The sequence below is a fragment of the Perissodus microlepis genome, chromosome 10 (genome assembly GCF_051167445.1).
Source record: "Perissodus microlepis isolate ML-2025 ecotype Zambia chromosome 10, ASM5116744v1, whole genome shotgun sequence".
In the NCBI taxonomy this organism is placed as follows: domain Eukaryota; kingdom Metazoa; phylum Chordata; class Actinopteri; order Cichliformes; family Cichlidae; genus Perissodus; species Perissodus microlepis.
This window is the reverse complement of record NC_140470.1, coordinates 24,605,636-24,624,881: the sequence shown is the minus strand read 5'-3', so window position 1 is coordinate 24,624,881 and position 19,246 is coordinate 24,605,636. Positions and strand designations below refer to the sequence as shown.

General features: G+C 41.1%; 1 protein-coding gene across 5 annotated transcripts in view; it reads right to left on the bottom strand.

The window, feature by feature from the left end:
- Window positions 1–390: 390 nt before the first annotated feature.
- Window positions 391–19,246, bottom strand: part of nsd1b (nuclear receptor binding SET domain protein 1b) — a 33,735-nt gene continuing 14,879 nt past the window's right edge. For all 5 annotated transcript variants that reach the window (XM_084940779.1, XM_084940780.1, XM_084940778.1 and 2 more), the window contains 19 exons: window positions 18,840–18,952; window positions 18,459–18,714; window positions 16,269–16,369; window positions 12,112–12,154; window positions 10,984–11,228; window positions 10,763–10,900; window positions 10,284–10,407; window positions 9,329–9,529; window positions 9,065–9,244; window positions 7,500–7,656; window positions 7,206–7,411; window positions 7,008–7,120; window positions 6,717–6,863; window positions 6,126–6,248; window positions 5,917–6,033; window positions 3,408–3,549; window positions 3,201–3,307; window positions 2,917–3,118; window positions 391–2,731 (listed from right to left, as the gene is read on the bottom strand). In XM_084940779.1, the coding sequence (XP_084796905.1) occupies window positions 2,046–2,731; window positions 2,917–3,118; window positions 3,201–3,307; window positions 3,408–3,549; window positions 5,917–6,033; window positions 6,126–6,248; window positions 6,717–6,863; window positions 7,008–7,120; window positions 7,206–7,411; window positions 7,500–7,656; window positions 9,065–9,244; window positions 9,329–9,529; window positions 10,284–10,407; window positions 10,763–10,900; window positions 10,984–11,228; window positions 12,112–12,154; window positions 16,269–16,369; window positions 18,459–18,714; window positions 18,840–18,952 (3,401 nt within the window). In that variant the 3' untranslated portion in view covers window positions 391–2,045. The remainder of the gene's footprint in view (window positions 2,732–2,916; window positions 3,119–3,200; window positions 3,308–3,407; window positions 3,550–5,916; window positions 6,034–6,125; window positions 6,249–6,716; window positions 6,864–7,007; window positions 7,121–7,205; window positions 7,412–7,499; window positions 7,657–9,064; window positions 9,245–9,328; window positions 9,530–10,283; window positions 10,408–10,762; window positions 10,901–10,983; window positions 11,229–12,111; window positions 12,155–16,268; window positions 16,370–18,458; window positions 18,715–18,839; window positions 18,953–19,246) is intronic.

The window sequence follows — 19,246 nt, the reverse complement described above, 5'->3', positions numbered from 1 at the left end:
GTAAGAAATAAATGGAAAATAATGGAAAAAGTTGTGGTAACTTATTGCCCAGACTGTCCTGTCGTTATAAAAAAGAAAATTTTGATAATTCACAAAATATATTAAAAAAAAAAAAAAAAATATATATATATATATATATATATATATATATATATATATATATATATATATATATATATATATTTCTATATATCTATAGTAGTGAAAACATACTAATTTGGATCCTTGACTTGTGTGATTTATTTTAATTAAATAATAATGTGGTATAATGTAATTATTTTAAAAACTGATAGTATTGGCTTTAAAAAGCATCCAAGTATCTCACAGATCTCTTTTCAGATTTATGATTATTAATCTCAAAACAAAAAAAAGATACGAGCCACAAGATGCTTATTTCATGTCTTCTTATATATTTATATAGCAGTTGTTTTGACAGGTCAGTGGTTGAGATCTAACATAATTACACTGGAATGAGACATTTCTTGTTGGGCAACTGTAAAAAGGCATTAGTAGGGAAACTTGGCTCTCACAGGGGCGACATTGTTCCTTAAAAATATCTCCAAAGAAATACACTCTAAGGCATTGGCAGATAACACACAGACAATATTAAGCTTGAAGACAGAGCGAAACGTGGCAAGAACACATACCCAAGTGCAAGCGTGGTGACAGGAGTCTGCCGTTTCAAACGTTTTTGCTCCCTCCGAAAGACTTTTGTTTCCCCGAGAAGTGTGGGGGTCAAGAACGAGGGAGGAGGGCACCGACCCCGCCGCTCTCCCTCCCTCCCTCGTCACCGTTTGTGCGTCACAGACCAGCGAATAAATAATGACTACAGAGCACAGCACACACACTGGAGCCAATTGAGTGCTACCTTTTCTTTCCGACTGCAAGGGCAAGGCTGAGCGTTCATTTCGCGTTGCACACCATTAGTTGATGGACGACGTGAGCCTGCAGTCCAACAAAAGTGGAGCTGAATGTCCCAGGATGGCACGAAATCTTTCACACTTTAACTTTCAAACAGTTAATCTTTTTTTTTGGCATGAAATGTTTGAATCTAGAGTCTATTTGTAGCTGCAAACCAAATCTACATCTATTAAAAAACAGTTGATTCCATTATACTGCATTTTGTTTTTCCCAACAACACCAGGAAAGACAAAGTTGGCATGGTTAAGACTATTCCAGGCAGCCTGTCATATCTTCACTGGTAGTCCTGGATCTTGAAGCACCAACTAATTGATGTGAGTCATCATGAAGAACTGGAAATGGAGAGGAGAGTGGATTTAATATAAGCAACAATTAATATTCCCAGGTTATGGAGTCCTGCGTGTACGTTGACTCGGGCCTTTGTGGCAGGTGTTGCCAGCATCGTGTGTCCCGACAACTGGACCACGAGGGCGAGTTTAACTCCGTTGGTTGTGGTGGTTTCAACAGTGTTCAGATTAGAAAGAAAAGCTTTAAAAAGGACACAGAGAACTTCAGCTAGTTTAATTCTAGACAAATACAACGTTTTTCTGACACGGCCTCAAACTGCACGGATGTAAACATAATCCCGATTTAACTCAGTAGAAGTCACAAACCGAACCCAGCTGTGACTCTCTTTTCTAGCATAAAACATCTGCCTCTAACCGCACAAAGCTTCATAGGACACCTGACCTACACCTCCAACAAACATGTGAGAAAACAAAACAAAAAAAGATGAAATGTGTTTCCAAGTCTTATGATTGATGTCCCGGGTCCGGATAGTTTTTGTGCACTCATAGCAGGTGTGTAGATGGAGGTAGGGAGTGATTACCAGGGTAAAACTACATGTAATGCAAGCATAAATAAACTGCAAAATTGTTGGATGTGTGTCAGTGTATACATAAATTATATTATATTATATTTTTTATTTATAAACCTCACAATTTGTTTATTTTTTAAATGTAGTTTTCTCCTAAAAGCCCCTCCATACATCCAACTGAATACTGAACATTAACAGTGACTGTAACTGAGTAACCTCCATGTGCTTCCTCACTGTAGTGACTCTGTAAATAATGATCCTCTGTGCGTCACTCCTCTTCTTCATCCTCCTCCTCCTCTTCTTCTTCATCTTTGAGCTCCAGGTATTCGACCCCCTCCTCCTCCATTACTGTCTCTCTGTCGTCTTCACTAGTGTCTGATTTATGCCTCTCTGCATCACCCTCTTCCAACAGCTCCTCCTCCTCCTCCTCTTCTTCAGCCAACAGGTCTTCCTCCAAGACATCCCTCTCCTCCTCATATGAGGAGATGGGCGAGTAGTGGGGGAGGTCGAACACGTGCGGGCTGCTGGGAGCATCAGAACTACTGGGAGGAGGCGACGTTGCAGGAGCTGCGACGGGAATAGTGATAGGTACTGGGATGGAAAAAGCAGGAAAGGACTCTGACGTGCACATGCCGGCACCAGTGCTTACGTCCCAGGCCCTCCTGGCAGTCGGGTTAACGTTGCAGGTAGTGTTAGTAGCAGATGAGGGAATGACCGCCATGCCCAGCCCCGAGGTGAGGGCTGTGGGTTCGGGTGTGTACTCTCGGATCTCGCCTGCTTCTAGCGGTTCCCCGCAGGGGTCATGGGCACTACAGGACAGCTTGCCGTCCAGTTTGGAGATGAAGAGCAGGCCGTCACGGTGCTGGCAGCAGTAGGAACTGACGCACAGTTCGCAGAAGGACGCAGCCTCCTTACCGCATATGTCACACTGGTGCCACGGACATTCCCACCGACCTACAACAAATGCAAGAACATTAAGGAATCTTTATTTCACTCAGGCCCACAACAACATTTCCACCAGCTGTAATAAACATTTGGCGGCATAGATCTGTTTTGGGACCATCCTACATTTTATTTTCATAAAAACTGGGTGATATTGTGTGGATTAGAGAAAATCCAAAATAAATTAAGTCACTGACCTGCAGGCCTCTTGGTGAGGTTCAGGCAGTCTGCATGGTAAACCTTGGGACATCCAGGTTTTTTACATGACACCATCTGTCCTCCGTCTCCGCAGATGAAACACTCGTCCTCCCTTTCTTTGGTCAACACCACCTTTTTCTTCCTCTTGCCGTGACCTCTCCTCTTCAGCTTGCGATCTTTATCATCAGGCGGGGGGTTGTTCTGGTTCAGAGAGCAGAGGAGTAGGTTATTCCCAAACAAACACAGGTGGTTATTCATTTTTGTGGCGTGTCCCTCCTCTCACCTTTGGCCTGAGGCCTAAGAAGCCGCTGCAGTTTGATGCTCCACATTTACACACCGTCTTCCTGTTGCCCAAACACTCCAGGTTGTAGTTGAAGGTGAGCTCTATGCCTGAAAGGATAAACACAAATGAGTGAGAGCAGCTTGCTGGCATCACCAAACATCAAGATAGAAACAACTTCTATCTTCAGATCTGTAAGAGGCGGCGAACCTGCGGCAATGTCGATGAGAGCGAACAGTCCCACCCGGGTGTCACCGTTCACCGTCCACTTCTGCGTCTCACAGTTTGGCTGACAGCTGTGGTTCATGAAGCGTGCCTCGTTCCCCTTCGGCCCAGCATCAATGATCCGATCCTAAAACACAAAGTCATCCAACAAGAAATGAAATTAAACTTAATTACTGTATAGGTCTCTAGTTTGAAGGTGTAGCTATAACCTGTACTCAAACACAGGCCTGGCCATGAAATTTCCAAAGTGCCAAGAAAGCATCTACTGCTGGTAACTGGGTTAAAACTACCAAACACACGATTCTGTTAGAAGTGCATTCATACCTATCAGGAGGTATTGATTGAAAAAAAAGACGGCAGGAAACAAGAGATGTAGGAAAGCCATTCATGTTCAGAGGCTTTACTCCAAAGCTGTTCTGTGTAAGTGAATAATTTTAGATCTTAATTAGATTTAATCTAACCATGTGGCAGTTTGCTACTGTTTTTTTTTCTTAAACCATAATTTGGACTGCGTTAAACATTCTCCTGTGTTCCCTGTTGAGGCTCAAGTCCTTGGTTAATGTTGATGCACTTGTTATTTCTCCTCAGAACTACATTGACCACTTTATCCTCTATACTTGTGCCTGAAGCAAGCCGGACTTGCTGCAGTCTTCTCTTGAATGACACGCTGCAGCTCAGAGCACAAACTAAACAAATCAGGAACAGAGGAGCTTGAAAGAGAAACAAAGGGATTGCTGGTGTTTTTTTTACCCAGAACTCTGTTCCTTCAGTGAATTGTCATAGAGATCCCTGTAATCATTTACCTGCCTCCAGCCGTGAGGTGAAAAACTTTAATCAGAACCACTTGCTCAAAAAGAAAAGCGACACTACCAGCGGCTGTCATTCACATCTGGAAGTACGTGGAGGTGCATAACGAGCTGAAAGAATCATGCTCCATACTGAAGGTGATATGACAATCAGCTGATAGAGGAAAATATGTCTTCCATGGCTGGTTGGCAATGACTCCTTGCCATTTGTAGACTTGTCTACAAACAGCTTTGCACTGTTTGTAGAGAAGTATGTCGTCCTACGGGTGACTGCAGCAATCACAACAACTGGGTAATACACATTTTCCCTAACAACAGGTGGGTTGCTAGACAAAGTTGGGGAGGCCACTAACTGAGCTCTGACTCAATTTGACTGGGGCCTTATTCACTTGATCCAACATGGCCACCATGATTGTCACACATTCATAATAACTGACAAGTTAATGTCACATAGTAAGCGGCCACGTAGCTGCAAAACCTCAGTTAGTGCATTCTGTGGTCTTGAATAGGGTTGCTCTTGAGGTTAACAGCGTTTTCACAGTTATAGTTCATTTACTCTGGTCCAAATCAGTTAACGGTAGGGCTGTTCGATATAACGATATGTATCGGATGACGATATAAAAACGTCTATTGTTTCATTTTATGCTATCGTTTGTTTCGTGGTGTCGCAAAATAAACTGTTTATTCAATATTTTTTCATCGTTTTGATGGTCACTGTAGTGGCTATATTATTTTCTTAAAGTTCTCTCTTTCTCTTATATTAAATATAACCACACTACAGACAGACAAGCGCTTGTTTTTATGCCTTGTCGTTAGCAACAACGACGGTAACAGCATCACGTGTCCGCTTGTTTATTTTCCACATAAACCTTTCACAATAAAGCTCAAGATCCTGTTGAGACTTTTCAAAATAAACTGAATCATATGAAAGACGATGCAGAGTGTTTTCCGATGAAAAGCAACATAGAGCCGTCAGGTGCTAAAAAAAATAAACCTTAGACTCAAACGTTAGAACAGGCTTTTCCCCGCAGCACGCCGTGTAATAAATACTTACAAAGAAAACGGCGGCCGTTACAACTTATGTCTAAAAATGTATCATTTCATGCATCGGTTAAAATACTCGACTCGAGGTACGCGACGCCCAGCTGGAAACACTTCACGCAAGTCGAGCTGCACGAGATTCACAGAATTTACAGAAAATGTTACATTTTTGTGATTTATATCGTTATCGGACGATAGATATCTTATATCGGGATATGAGATTTTGGTCATATCGCACAGCCCTAGTTAATGGGTTTGTAAACTTGAAGCATTTTCCTCTGGTTTGGTTTCTTTCCACGCAGTTATTAGGGAAGATATGATGAAACGATAATTTACATTTTACAGCTGGTTGCCAGCCCACACAGACCTTTGTACATCGAAGTTACCCTGTTGCATCCCAGAATGCAAAACACATGTGGCTATGGGAAGATGTTAATTTAAACTTCCAACGTTCACCTGATAGTTGGTTGAGGTCTGATCACTTTCACACCATAAATGAATCGGTTAGGAACTGAATGAGACCTCCTCCTCCGAAGGGTCTTGGTGCGGTTGTTTTGCGATTAATGTGTACACACCTGCATAAGTGAACTGAACGTAACAGGCTAATGTGAAAACACCCTAAAAACACACGTGGCTCTGAGCCGTACCTTGTCAAGAGTTAACATGTAGAAGTTACAGATGTTGTTGTCCTGAGCGTGTCTGATCCTCGACCTACACTCCTCCTCATCGATCACCTCCCCGACATACTCGCTCACAAACTGACCCTGAGAGAACAAACACATACGGGAAACATGGATCATTCACTCCCGGCTTATGATGGGAATTCCAGCAGCAACAGCAGCAGCACTGCGGTTACCTTCTTAATGTCATGGACACAGCGGAGACCCCAGCCTCGAGACAGCGTCCTAAAGATCTCTACTTGGCTGTACTGACGCTTGGTGAACGCCTGGTTGAGGCACCGCTCGGCCGCCGGGCAAACCTGCAAGTAAAGAAGCGGCCTTGGTCAGATACTCGACACCTGGCTGCAAAGTCCAGGGCAGGCAGCCAGGGAGCCGCTAAAGATCCCGATTCAACTTTAGAAGATCTGGAGCAATACAACTATTACGTCTTAGCCCCACTAAACTCCAATTGGTCAAGCACAGCTATTGGTGGCAGCATAGTAGATTTTTAAACGCATTTCTTAACATCCTGAACGTAGAAAATTTCAATAAATAAGTAAAAACACTTGGATCATGCACCTTGTACAATAAAATTCTAGAAAAAAATTAAACCAAACTAACTGGATTAAAATGTGAAAAAAAATTTCACAAATATTTGTAGAAGCAGTCTGTATGATTTGATACACCTGTGGCCATCGAAGTGACTGGAACACCTGAATTCAATGATTTGGATCAGTCAGTGAATCCATCTGTAGCTGTGCATGAGCGTGATGAAGGTGTTTCGGTACCTGTGGATGGCATTCGTAGAGCAGCATGCGGTTGATACACTCGGAGTCCATCCCACATGGACTATCATCTGTCTTCTTGCAGTTACAGCGGGGGATCTCTGAGAGGTCGGCAGTGAAGATCTGAACCTTTCCTATTGGTCGATTAACCTGAATGAGTCAGAAAGGTGTGTATCACTCATCACTGAGCATTACAATCAAACCTCGTTTTTTAAGTCAAGTTATGAAGAAAGCTTTTTACAGTTTCTTTGTGATTTAAGCAGCTTGATTTCAAAGTAAAGGCACCTCCATTACCTTAATGTGTTTGTATGGAGGAGGCTTCCTGTCGTTCTTCCTGTCCTCTTGAAGCTGCCGAAGCTCGTTCTCTGCCTGCAGCTCACGGAACCGCACAGCCGCCTCCTCCAAAGCTGAGGAAGGACGTCAAAAGTCAGCGATCGCAAACACAAACCATGATATCAAACCGATCAAAGGACATATTTTACTTTTGCCTACCTTTTTTGTAGGTCGCATCAACCCCTTTACCCATCTTTTCCTTGCTGTTGGCGTCCACGTCCATGTAAGGGAAGACTCTGGCCTGGTAAGTCCACAGGTAGTCGTTGGAGCCGAAGAAATGAACGGGGAACTCGCCGACATCATGCCTCATTCTCTGGATGTTTTCTGGGATTGTTTTGGGATGGCTGACCTCTGCCGGCCACCACCTTATGGAGCAGAAAATGGGAGAATAAAGGATTTGATGACGTGTGTCTGACTTTTCCGATTTAAAAGACTCTGTGGGTCATAGCTGACCTGTAGCGCCCAACTTTGACCCATACAATGTCTTTATAGCGAGGCTTCTTCCCGGCCTTGCAGTCGTTGCAGTACCAGCTGCCTTTGGGCATCTCGATGTTCAGACACTCCCGATGAAATGCAGCAGGACAGGACTCACAGCAGAGTAGGCTGCCCCCTGGAGCACAGGAGGAGGGACAGCATTGCATTAACCTCTCATCAATGAATCATGAAGCCGTCTGACAAGCTTTAGCTGTCAGACGGCTGGTCTCACATTTAGTCCTATATGTACTCTGTATGTATACAGAGGAGTTTATGGTTGGCTCAATGACTTTAAGGTCCTGTTGCTGTAAAAGCCCAAATCATCACACTTCCACCATCAGCAGCTGGTATAAGATGTTGCAGCTGATTGGCTTATTTCGTTTTTGCCCAGTTCTCCACCTCGCATTACAGTCAAACATCTCCCCTTTGGTCTCATCTATCCAAAGGTCTTTGTTCCAGTAGTCTTGTGGTTTGTTCAGATCCGACTTATGCGAAAACTGGGCTGTGGTGCCATGTTCTTTCTCCTACAAACCTCTCAAAACAAGCCATACTTGTTCATTCTTTTTTTCAAATTGTACCACCAAGAACTTCAGGTGAGGCCTTGAGAGTCTGACATGCAGCTCTTGGGCTTTTTGCAGTTTTGCTAAACAACGTTGGGGTAAATTTGCTGGAATGTCCACTTCTGGGAAGTTTGACAGCTGTGTTCAGTTTCTACTTGTGAATGATCGTTCTCACGGTAGAATGATGGTCTTTAAATTGTTTGGAAATCTACTTGTAACCCTTCCCAGACAGATAGGCAGTAACAACTGCTTCTCTAAGATCATTACTTGGCTTGGCTGCCACAGAGTCTGCGGGACTCTGTGGTGATTTTGTGGGAGTCCGTTGGCACGATCCCACTGGGGATAGTAAACAATGAGACACTGGAAAATACCAAATTTTCCAGAACACCTGCCAGAGCAGATCAAAACTGGAAACTTCCATTCCTAAAAAAGTGGGAGCTCCCAAGAGCCTTGGGTCTTTGATTATGTCCAAATTAGTCTATGGCCTAACCCTTTCTGGGTGCTTTATGTCTATTTTACTTCAATTTTGTCCATGTTTTTAAATGTATTAAAACTGTATTTCACTAAATGCTTTTCTGCCTGTTGAGGCTGCATCTCCACTGGATTTTGCATGTTTTTGGACCAGTTTGAAACAGTTTGAAAGTCTACCTTAGAGCAGAAATTTGGTCTTCAGCTCTAGCCTTTGAAACAACGATGATGATGAATTAAACAAAAATCTTAGTTCTTGTGGAAACAATAAAAGGTATTCTTAAGTTTTTCATACACTAATTCTGGACATATGCCACGTGTTGGTGATCGTAAAATACTTTGTGAGAACCAGATGATTTATTAATATCCTGACATAAAACCTTACCGGTACTTTATTTTCCACCTGACTGTAATTCGTAACCGTAAGGTGAAATAAAATATAAATCTGAGGTGAAGAAAACAGCTCAGCAACAAAACCAGTTTAGTCTGGTCTGGAGTTTCCTTTAGCATCTGTACCTTCAGTGCAGACGAAGCACCAGCTGACGTTCACGTGTTCGTGATTCTTGACGCCGCGGCGGGGGGTGAAATGGTTAGGACAGACAATGCTGTTGTTGGAGAGTACAACACTGCCCGCTGCCATACAAAGATCTGTAGCGTGATAGGCAACCGGGCAGCGCACGCAACGTACCAGCCGACCTGTAGACGTAAAGAGGAGAGTAAATGCCACGGCGCAAGACGGGTGATTACAGCGAAGGTGCGGTCTGAGCGTCCTCTGATTACCTTTAGAGATGTTGGAGCTGTTGGGATTAGCGATGAAGCAGGTGAGGCAAACGTGGATGGAGCAGCGGAAACCTCTGTTCACGGGTACGGTCGGGGCGTAGTTGGCGATGCACTCGCCATGATAAAACTTCCCACACACAGGGATCATGCAGCGCCGCACATCCTCACCGCGCTTTTTACACACAAAGCAGGTGTGGAGTCCTGGACACAGGAAAAGTCACGAGTTTAAATGATCACCTAAAAAAAATATATCTTCATATTAATTTAACAAAATGAAAACAGCAGATAATAAGTGGCCTCAATTCTCCCTCTAATCGCTTCCAGAATGCAATGAACACAAATAAATAAAACTATAATTCCTAATAAAACTATGATTATTTTAACAATTCTTTTTAAATCTGTTTTTAATCGTGAACTATTTGTTTAAAACTTCCCACGCTAGACATGATTTCAATACTAAAAATGTCAAATTTTTGGAAAGGTTTAAAAAATAAATAAAATGGCAAACATGACAGGCATTTTTTTTTAATTATTTAAAAAAAAATAAATTTAATGATTGCCAAAACAGACTAAAAAGTCTTACAAACAGAAATAAAATTGAAACCAAAAATAAAGACAAATTTTGAAAACTAAAAATAATAAATAAATAATAACAATAAATAAATTTGCATAGTGGTCTATGTGTAGTGGTTTACATAGATTCCCAGTTTGATCCTGGGAGAAGACACAAAAAATAAAAAATAAAAGCCCGCCCACTGCAGTGACCCGTTATGATTAAGGCAACACGGGGAGTGAAGAAATATCCAAACGCTTGGATATTTCTTATGCTAGAACATCTTTAGACTTTACAGTGTGACCTTTCATTTTGTAGTGATTTTTACATTTGGAAAATTCACATATCAAGAATTAAATTATAGGCTCTACTGACATCAGGGAACAGCTGTTAAGATTTTACCTGATTTGCACTCTGGACAGACAAACTTCCCCTTCGGTGCTTCGGCCAGAGATATGCAGGGCAGGTGGAAAGCGCCACAACACTGACCCTCACAGAGCAGCAGCTCCCCGGTCTTCTCACACACCTGAGCAGAGATCATAGCATAACTAGAATGACTCAGAGAGAGGGAACTTTACGTCTCATGTATGCATGGTTTGCGAGGTGGATATGAAGGCTTCAGAGTTTTTAGAGGAAAACATCTAATGTCTGCCAACTGTTGTTTAGATCTAACCATAAAGTAATGAACTGAACAGAAATGGAAGCTGTGATAAAATGTTTGAATACAGGTTTCACCCTAGCAGCAGAGAAGTCGCTGTAGAGCTTCTTGTAAAGACACAAGTAGCGTTCTAATCTATCACTGCTAAAATGAAACCTTTTCTTATGGAGCTTCTGGACACATTTCTAGGGATCTTTTTGTCACTAAACTGCTGAAAGCTCACCTGACATATGTTCTCCTTCATGGAAGCCGGGCCTCCTCGGTCCCCTATGATCTTCCTCATAGGTAAAAGTGAGTCGTCACACAGTGACAAGTCGTCCTTCATGGAGCAGAAACTGTTGTCCAGGCTGGATGGTTCACCCTGAGGAGACAAAGCAGGACTTTGCTGTTGCATAGCAACAATTTTAATTATTACTGTACGTAAAAAAAGTAAAGCTGACCAACCTCTGACTCTGCTCCGTCCTTTTTGATGTCCTCGGCTTTACCGTCGTCCGGTTGAGGATCGTCGACATCGGCTGGTGCCGTCTCCTCCTGTCCGGGTTCTGGCGAAGACTGCTCTGGAGCAGAAGGTGCAGGAGTGCTGGTTTGAACCAAAGGTGTGGGTGTACAGAGGTCAGAGGTCATCGCCGGTGTGGACTCTGATGCTGGAAGTGGCTTATTCTTTGATTTTAGGGGTGGTGCTGAGCAGTCTGTGTGGAAGAAAACCATATTTGAAACAGTAAGACAGAAAAACTAGCTTTTCAAGATTTTCAACTCATAACAACAAGGACTTCCTCTTAGCATCATATTAAATTACATTAACTGTGCAGATTAAATACGCTTGGCTGTAAATTCATCTGGACTCCTCAGAGCGTATTTTAGTTGGCTGCTTTCCCAAATTTAATTTACAAGGAAAAAAGAAAATCTGGTGACTTGGAAGTTTTTTTATGTTAACTTCTTCTTCTTCTGTGTCATAAAATGTTTGAAACCCACTGAACAAATAATGTAAAATCACTTTATAGATTTAACATGTACACAATGATTTTTTTATTTCATTTACAACATTTAATTACTTATTATATTTTCTCCTTTCTAAATCTGCTGCTTTTCCACTCATGTTTTGTTTGTTTGTTTTCTAAGCCATCACTAACACTGACCTATGAGTCAGTCGAGCATAAATATACAAAACTCAAGGGATGATATGTGTCGTGTCGACATATAACAGATCATTTAGTAAAGCACTAATTCTAAATTGTATCTCTGGACACTTTGTTACTAGTGGTCTGTCACAAAAACACTATTTGTTCTCATTTCTTTAATAAAAACTATGGAAAATACCAAAGATAACACAGACATAAATTTGTATTTTTACACTATTAAGGTGATTCCCAAAGAGTTGAAAACTGGGCAAGTGGAGGAGAAGAAGAAAAAGTGGCAGATGAGTAAAAATCCTCTGATCAAGCATGTCTTTATAAGCCTGCCTCTAATACAGATATAGGCCTGCTACCTACTGTTAAGTTAAATGAAAGTAGTCCTGGATGAGATACCGCACACTACAGTGTAATTTAGAAGGCTTTACGAAAACTCACTGACCAGATTGAGGAGTTGGAGGTGGATTAGTCTTCAGTGTTTTGACCTGGAACAAAGAGGAACACTGTCAAAAATGACTGCAGTTAAACCAACATTGTTTTAGTCTATCAAACAAAAAAAAAGTCTAGCTCAAGTGTTTCTTTTTTTGCTTTGTTTGTAGCTCTTATCTGCAATTCTCAAAAGCATTTTAAGGCTAGAATACTCCATCCATGCCGATCCATCCATCGTTTATTCCAGCCAGGTTGGAAAGGGCATCAGTCTGAGATGAAATGCCCACACCTCCTCCAGCTCTTCTCGGGGGACACAAAGATTCCAAGCCAGTGGAGAGACATAATCCCTCCAGCATGTAGGACAAGCCCAAAACACTTAATCTAGGAGGTGTCCTGGAGGCATCCTAGTCACGTGGCTGATCCAACTCAACTGGCTCATTTCGATGTGGAGGAATCAACAGCTGTACCCTGAGCCCCTCCTGAGTGATTGAGTCCTATCTCTAAAGGTGAGCCCAGCCTCTCTTCAGAGCCTTTTCGACACTTGTATTTGTGATCTTAATCTGCTCTCGCTTCACCACAGAAAACTGGATTTATGCACCAGTCCATCTGTTGATCTCCATCTCCGTCTTGTCTCACTTGTGAACAAGACCACGAGAGAGCTCTGGGAGAAACTTCAACCTCAAGTAGAGGCTCCACGCATCTCTTGCTGGGGAAACTGGGGGTGCTCGTCTACACGATATCAATTCTAAAGACATTGTTAGGAGTGATACTTCTTTAGAACACAGAGGATCAGGGAAGAACTACACGCTGTCAAAGTTTTATTTTGTTTTTGAAAGTCACTGACTTCTTTTCTTAGCTGAGATTGAATGTAAGGTGAGTGATGTTTAAAATAAAATATTTAAAAACAAATAAATTCAATTAAAAACAAACACTTTTAATCTTTAAAGGCACTTTTGGCTCTATAAAATTGTTTATGTTTGTTTGTTTTTTAACTACACAATAATCTGAAATAATCTGATCATCTCATAGTCTCAGCTTCATCTCCAAAGCATTCACAGCATAAATCCTTTCTTGTATTATTTATACTTATGTTTGTTATTTATAACTTAAAGCAAAGCTTACACAAAATGAAATACACTTCATTATTTGAAAGCCCCAGACTTTAAGAAGCACTTAACATAATGCGTGTTTAGATGCGCTTAACTAAACATCTTAACTAAACACGTGTGGGAGGATTAACCCTCCATCATCTCTTAAATGCTGGAATGACTGGAAACACTCAACCGGTGCTTATGTTTGTGACCGGAGGCCAATCAAACATCCCTACGTTGTTTTTATTGGACTGAAAAAGGATTCTAATGTTTCTATTGCCCATGGTGCAGTGCTATTTATTTAAGTAGCACAGTGCATCGTCATGCATTTGCCTACATGCACATTGGTGTTTCTAAGGTTTTTTTCAGTGGCAAGTTTCTATTATTTGACCATAACTGAACATCAACTATGACCAAACATCAGACAGGTTAGGAAGGTAAAGTCATCTGTCTGACCATCAGATCATCAGTTCTTACATGCTGCTTACAACTCTCTCCACCTTGGATTATCAGAGATATCTCTCACAGCTCAGGTGGAGGCAGGATTCATCCAGAGGAGAAACTATTCCACCCTATAAACCTGAAATCTGCACTACAGCTGACCTGAATGGTGTGCAGAAAAATCCTATACTCCAAACTGAGATTCAGGCGTCAGGACCTCACACAGTTCCCACCTATTTCTAACAAATGAGTTCACGGTTATAGTAAAGCATTCTCTCCTTCAGCCTCCTCTCATTTATCTTAACTGCCACAATGTTTTCAGAGAGAAACACCTGTAAAATCCCAACTTACAACGATTCATTTTTGTTAGGGCTTTAAACGCTCCCTTGCACTCCCTCATCGGGTGCGCTTGTTTCTAAGTCACTAATCCATGCTGCTCACAATTATCGCAATAAACCTACTGCATCTTTGTGTATGAATTAGTGTTCATACACAAAGTGTTAGTGTTAGTAGATCACCCAAGGAACTTTCCACTCCCACTGGTGCATTTTTGAAAATTTTCCTTATACTTATTTGCATTACAGCTTGCAATAAAAACAATGTCTTGCTGGTGCAGGAGTGACTAAATCTGACCCTGGATAACATAATGAGAGCTTTGACCACTAATTTTGTCTTGGAGTCATGGAGTAACAGTTTTTAAATGATTATTTCTTTTATTAAGGAGAAAAAGTTATCCAAACCTGCTAAGTCCTGTGTGAAAAAGTAATAACCCGTAACAAGTGGTTGTGCCACTCTTGGCAGCAAGAACTACTTTGTAAAGTACTTTGTTATAACTATCAATCAGTCTTTCAGATCACTGTGGAGGAGTTTTGGTCCACTCTTCTTTGCAGAATTTTAATTCCAATTCCATGAACGGCCTGTTTAAGGTCAGGCCAAAGCATCTCAATCAGATTAAAGTCTGAACTTACTCAGGTACTCCAAAACCTTCATTTTATTTCTTTTTTGGCCATTCAGAGGACTTCTTGCTCTTCCTGTATAATAAGAGTACTTTTAATGAGTCATAAGCTTTTATGTTCTGTTTAGTCAGCAGTGGTTTTCTGTGTCTCTTGAATTCTCCCATTGATGCCATTTTTACCCAGTCTCTTTCTTATATTTGCATAAGACCTTTGACCTTAACCCTTTAAGACCTACCATAGAACCAAGTCTGCCAGAGCTTACTTTATATTTTTACATGCTGTAGTTCCATTTTTGGGAGCATTTCAAGTTGCTATACATCAATACAACTGTTATAGCCCATATTTTAATAATATGTATGCATTAAGTCCATAGTAACTACATTAATTGCAAAAAAGTGCAATAAACTACAAAAAAATTGAAATCGTTTTTTTTTTTTTTTTTTTTTTTTTTGTTTTACATATATTTCTACTTGGAGAAATTTAAGAGGTTTATCCCTCAAAACTTTAAATACAAAAAAGTTGCAAAAAATAGTTTACAACAACAGGAAATTTATTTTGAGTGTCTTCATAGTTTTATTTTTGAGATACAGCAATTTTTATATACTGCAGGAAAAACGAAAAACAATCCTATGATGCAAATTTGCAAAGAAAACAGCATGTGCATCAAAATAAACTATTTCCAGCAGTGCAATTCGAGTTCTAAGCATCCCAGAAACTATTCAGAAAAGCATAAAGTCAAACATGACTTATAAAAACACCAGTATAGGCTTTTAAGGCCTACAAGTAAAAAACTACATTTTCCACGAAAATGACGTCACTTCCGGTTTCGGGCAGGAAATAGCGTACATGCGATCGTTCGCGCTGACGTCTGTTTCAATGTGGGAAGTGTTACGAACAGCTGATCGGATCGGCAAAGCGTGTTTCTGGAATATTATGTTTTTGTTCCTGCAAGTGCTTTTTATGCAATATTTGCAAAGCTATATGTGGAAGGAAACCGTGACCTAGGACAAGCTGATGGCATAAGATGTAAGTACAACTCCTCCGGTTTCATATGCAAAAAAAATTATTGCGCTAGCTTACGCGGTTCCGGTTCTACAGGGATTTAAAAATAGGCAAAACGGAGCGTGCCCGCTCCGACCGGCTTTAAAGGGTTAACTGAGCCAAGTTAGTCCCGCAGTTCCTTAGATGATGTTCCAGGTTCTTTTGTGACATCCGTGGGGAGTCATTAGTGTCTTGGTAGACCACCTCCGGGAAGGTTCATCACTGTTCCAAGTTTCCTTCATCTGTTGCTCTCACTGTGGTTTGCCAGAGTCCCAAAGCCTTGGAAATATCTCTATAACCCTTTCCAGACTGACAGATGTCAATCTTTGTCTAATATTAAAATCTGTTTGATGATCTGAAACATTTAAATATGACAAATGTGCAAAAAACTATGAAATCGGGGAGGGAATAAATACTTTTTCATGGCACTGTACTACTGATACTATAGGAGGAAACTAAGATTTTCATTTTAATTATAATTGCTAACTCAGTAAAATCTAATCTGATGTAATGCTTTTATGAAGGTAAATGGATTTTTTTGTGCTAAATAAAATGTACAGCTCTATCTTATAAGATGGCACATCACAGTACAAATACATTACACCAAACGAATAAATGTACACTCAATAAACATGCTGTACCTTCTTCTTGAGGCCTGTTGATGCCTCGGCCTCCAGGCAGTATTCCAGGATCTTCTGAGTGGGTTTTCTTTTGCGCTTCTTCTCCAGCACAGGAGCGCTTCCTGGAAAAACAAGTGTCACAGCCAGATTAGCATTAACCAGCAAAAGTCTTCAACACACCCGTAAATCAAAGTTTTATGTGGCTTTAGAAATTTTTTAAGTCCATGTGTGGAAACACTGACAGCCTGCATTAGACTTTGTTTGCTCCGTCACACATTTGTAGGAGCAGTGGATACTAACCAAATAACATAAGTGATGATAAAAACTGACTAAAACTGATTATTATCTGCCTGCTACAGAACAGAAAGTGACTGGTTCTCTGTGAAATACTCTCAAGGTTTTTCCTACATTAAAAAGCCATTTGCAGCAGCTATGTGTGGCTCAGGAGGTAGGTTAGGTGATCAGTGGTTTATTCCCCTGGTCTGCATGAACCCACATTTCTTCTGACTGTATCTATGTGTGCTCGACAGGAAGTGCTTAAAATACTTGTGTATGTGTAAATATGTGAATAACTAGTGCTTTATTAATAATAACTGATAGTTTACAGTAATGAGATCACTGGCACAAGAATAAAGCTTAATACAATATTTACTCTTCATTTGGTTAAAGCTCCTGTTTAACCAGTCATCTTAAGCTGGTCTCATTTTACAGTGTTACTGACAGTATTTACTTTAAGCACTTAACTTACTGCACACTGAACTGTAACCTGTTAAAACAAAACACAAACTTCATTCTTACAAATTCTTGGGAATTCCTGTCATGTTCCAGTTCTTGTATCATTTCTGTTTGCCTTTCTTTAAGTACTTACAGGTTTATTACTGCTTATCAGCAGCATGAATGTCGCGGTAATTTTGGGCTTTGAATTTATTTTTAATTTTCTTTAATCCACACAGGGTCAAATATATAAATACGTCTCCTCTAATATTTGTTTAAGTCCACAAATTTTCAACATGGTTGAGGGCGGGACTTTCAGAAGGCTATTCCAGAAGCCTAATGTTAGCCTTCTTTATCCATTCTAAAACCAGTTTTTATGTGTGTTTGGGTTTATTGTCCTGTTGGAACACCCAACTGTGTCCAAGTTTCAAGCGTCTAGCTGTTGATGGTGAAGACGAAGTCCTCCTCCTTCATTATTCCATCCATTTTGTGCAATGTACTACAGGCAGCAAAATCGCCCCAGAGCACAATGATACCACCACCATGCATGCACCAGTTGGTACTGTGTTCTTATGTGTTTGACAGCTCCACATTTAATCCTCCATACATGCCTCTTGTCTATTGGCCAAACAGCTCAATCTTTGTCTTTGACCTTTAAACTTTTCTCCAAAAAGCATTTGGCTTGTTCACCTGGGCAGCTGCAAATTTCAGTTGAGCTTGAAGGCGTTGATTTTGGAGCACGGTCTTCTTTCTTGATCGGCACCCTCTCACTCCGTGTCGATGTAAAACTGGCTTCACTGGTGTTCCACCAGTTGCCAGTTCACAGCAGGCTTGAGCCTTTGATGGTTCCTAGGTTGTTCCTGAACGTCCTAACCAATTTCCTCTCATCTGAGGCTGACAGTTTGACAAGGTCTAGCAGAAGATCCAAAGCGGTAACTTAACCAAATAAGGTGTAATTATGTACAATTGTTTGAACTGATGATGGAATCTGCAGTTGTTTTGAAAGGACTCCAAGAGATCTCCACAGCTTCTATAAATCTACAATTATCCTTCTTACAGCTTCACTGAGTTCCTAGGACTTTTCTGTTGATCCAATGAGTGATGTCAAACATTTATTTTTATGCTGGCAAAGAGAAACTACCAGTTGAAGCCAATCATGACCACTAATGAGAAGTTTAAAAGCCTTGCCCTTATCAAGTGAAAGAACCTTTTAACTTGTAGAGCCTTCAGCACCACTTATTAAAAGAGTTCATGTATAAGTTGACCCTGTGTGAAAGGTATGAGTACTGAAATGGCAGAGGAGCACGTCGATACCCGTGCCTATGGCCACAATGCTGTCTACAACACATCTGCATATTTCTGGTCATGGTTCAGGCTTCTTAGCGCCAATGCAGGAAAATCTTAAAGTTAACCGTATAATATTTCAACCACAGTCTACACAGAGACTTGACCTGAACTTGTTCCCTCAGAAAGAAAAGCACACAAACACAGTCCTACCATTGTCTTTGACGATGCTTTCTGGTAGCGAAGGTTCTGCTTCAGGAGGAGGGGTTAACGTGTCGATGGAAAGAACAGGTGCATCTTGTGAAGGTGTGTTTTCAGTGCAGGGAATTTGTAGGTCAGAGGGCGTCGTTGCACAGATTTCCTCAGGGGGTGGTGTCTGTATTTCGGGAAGTAAGTTCAAGGATGGCTGGACTTGCATGCTCTTGTCACACTCCGAGGGTTCAGATATGGAGGTAATGGGTTGAGAGGCCTGAGAGAACAGATTGCATGAGTTGTGTGAAGCAGTATAAAGTTACACTGGCTCGTTAATACTAAACTGTTATGCTCATATAATAACGTGTACTTACAAAAGAGCTTACTTTGTGTGATTTTTACCTTTCCAATCAACTGGAGAGGCTTTCTTGTTTTCTTCCTCACGGAGAAAATCTGGTCGTACTCTTCAGTCCATTCAATCATCCTCTTGCTTGGTTTTCTTATTCGTTTATGTGCTAAGGGGACAAAAAATTTTTAAAAAAAGATTATAGATATACATTAATTTTTTTTTACCTATTTAGCCCTTTGATAGCATCAGTATTTGTTAGTGCTGTCAGCGTTAATGTCGTTAACGGATCGCCTCGTGTGTGTGGCTGGACTGCGCTAACACGTTAACGAGCTAACCGCGCTAATGCATTGACGCCGTGCAGCCCCACGCACGGGGCGATTCGCGCTAACTCGCTAACGGAGATTTGCCGCGTTAATGCGGTTATGGCGTCAACGTCATTTTAACGACATTAACGCTGACA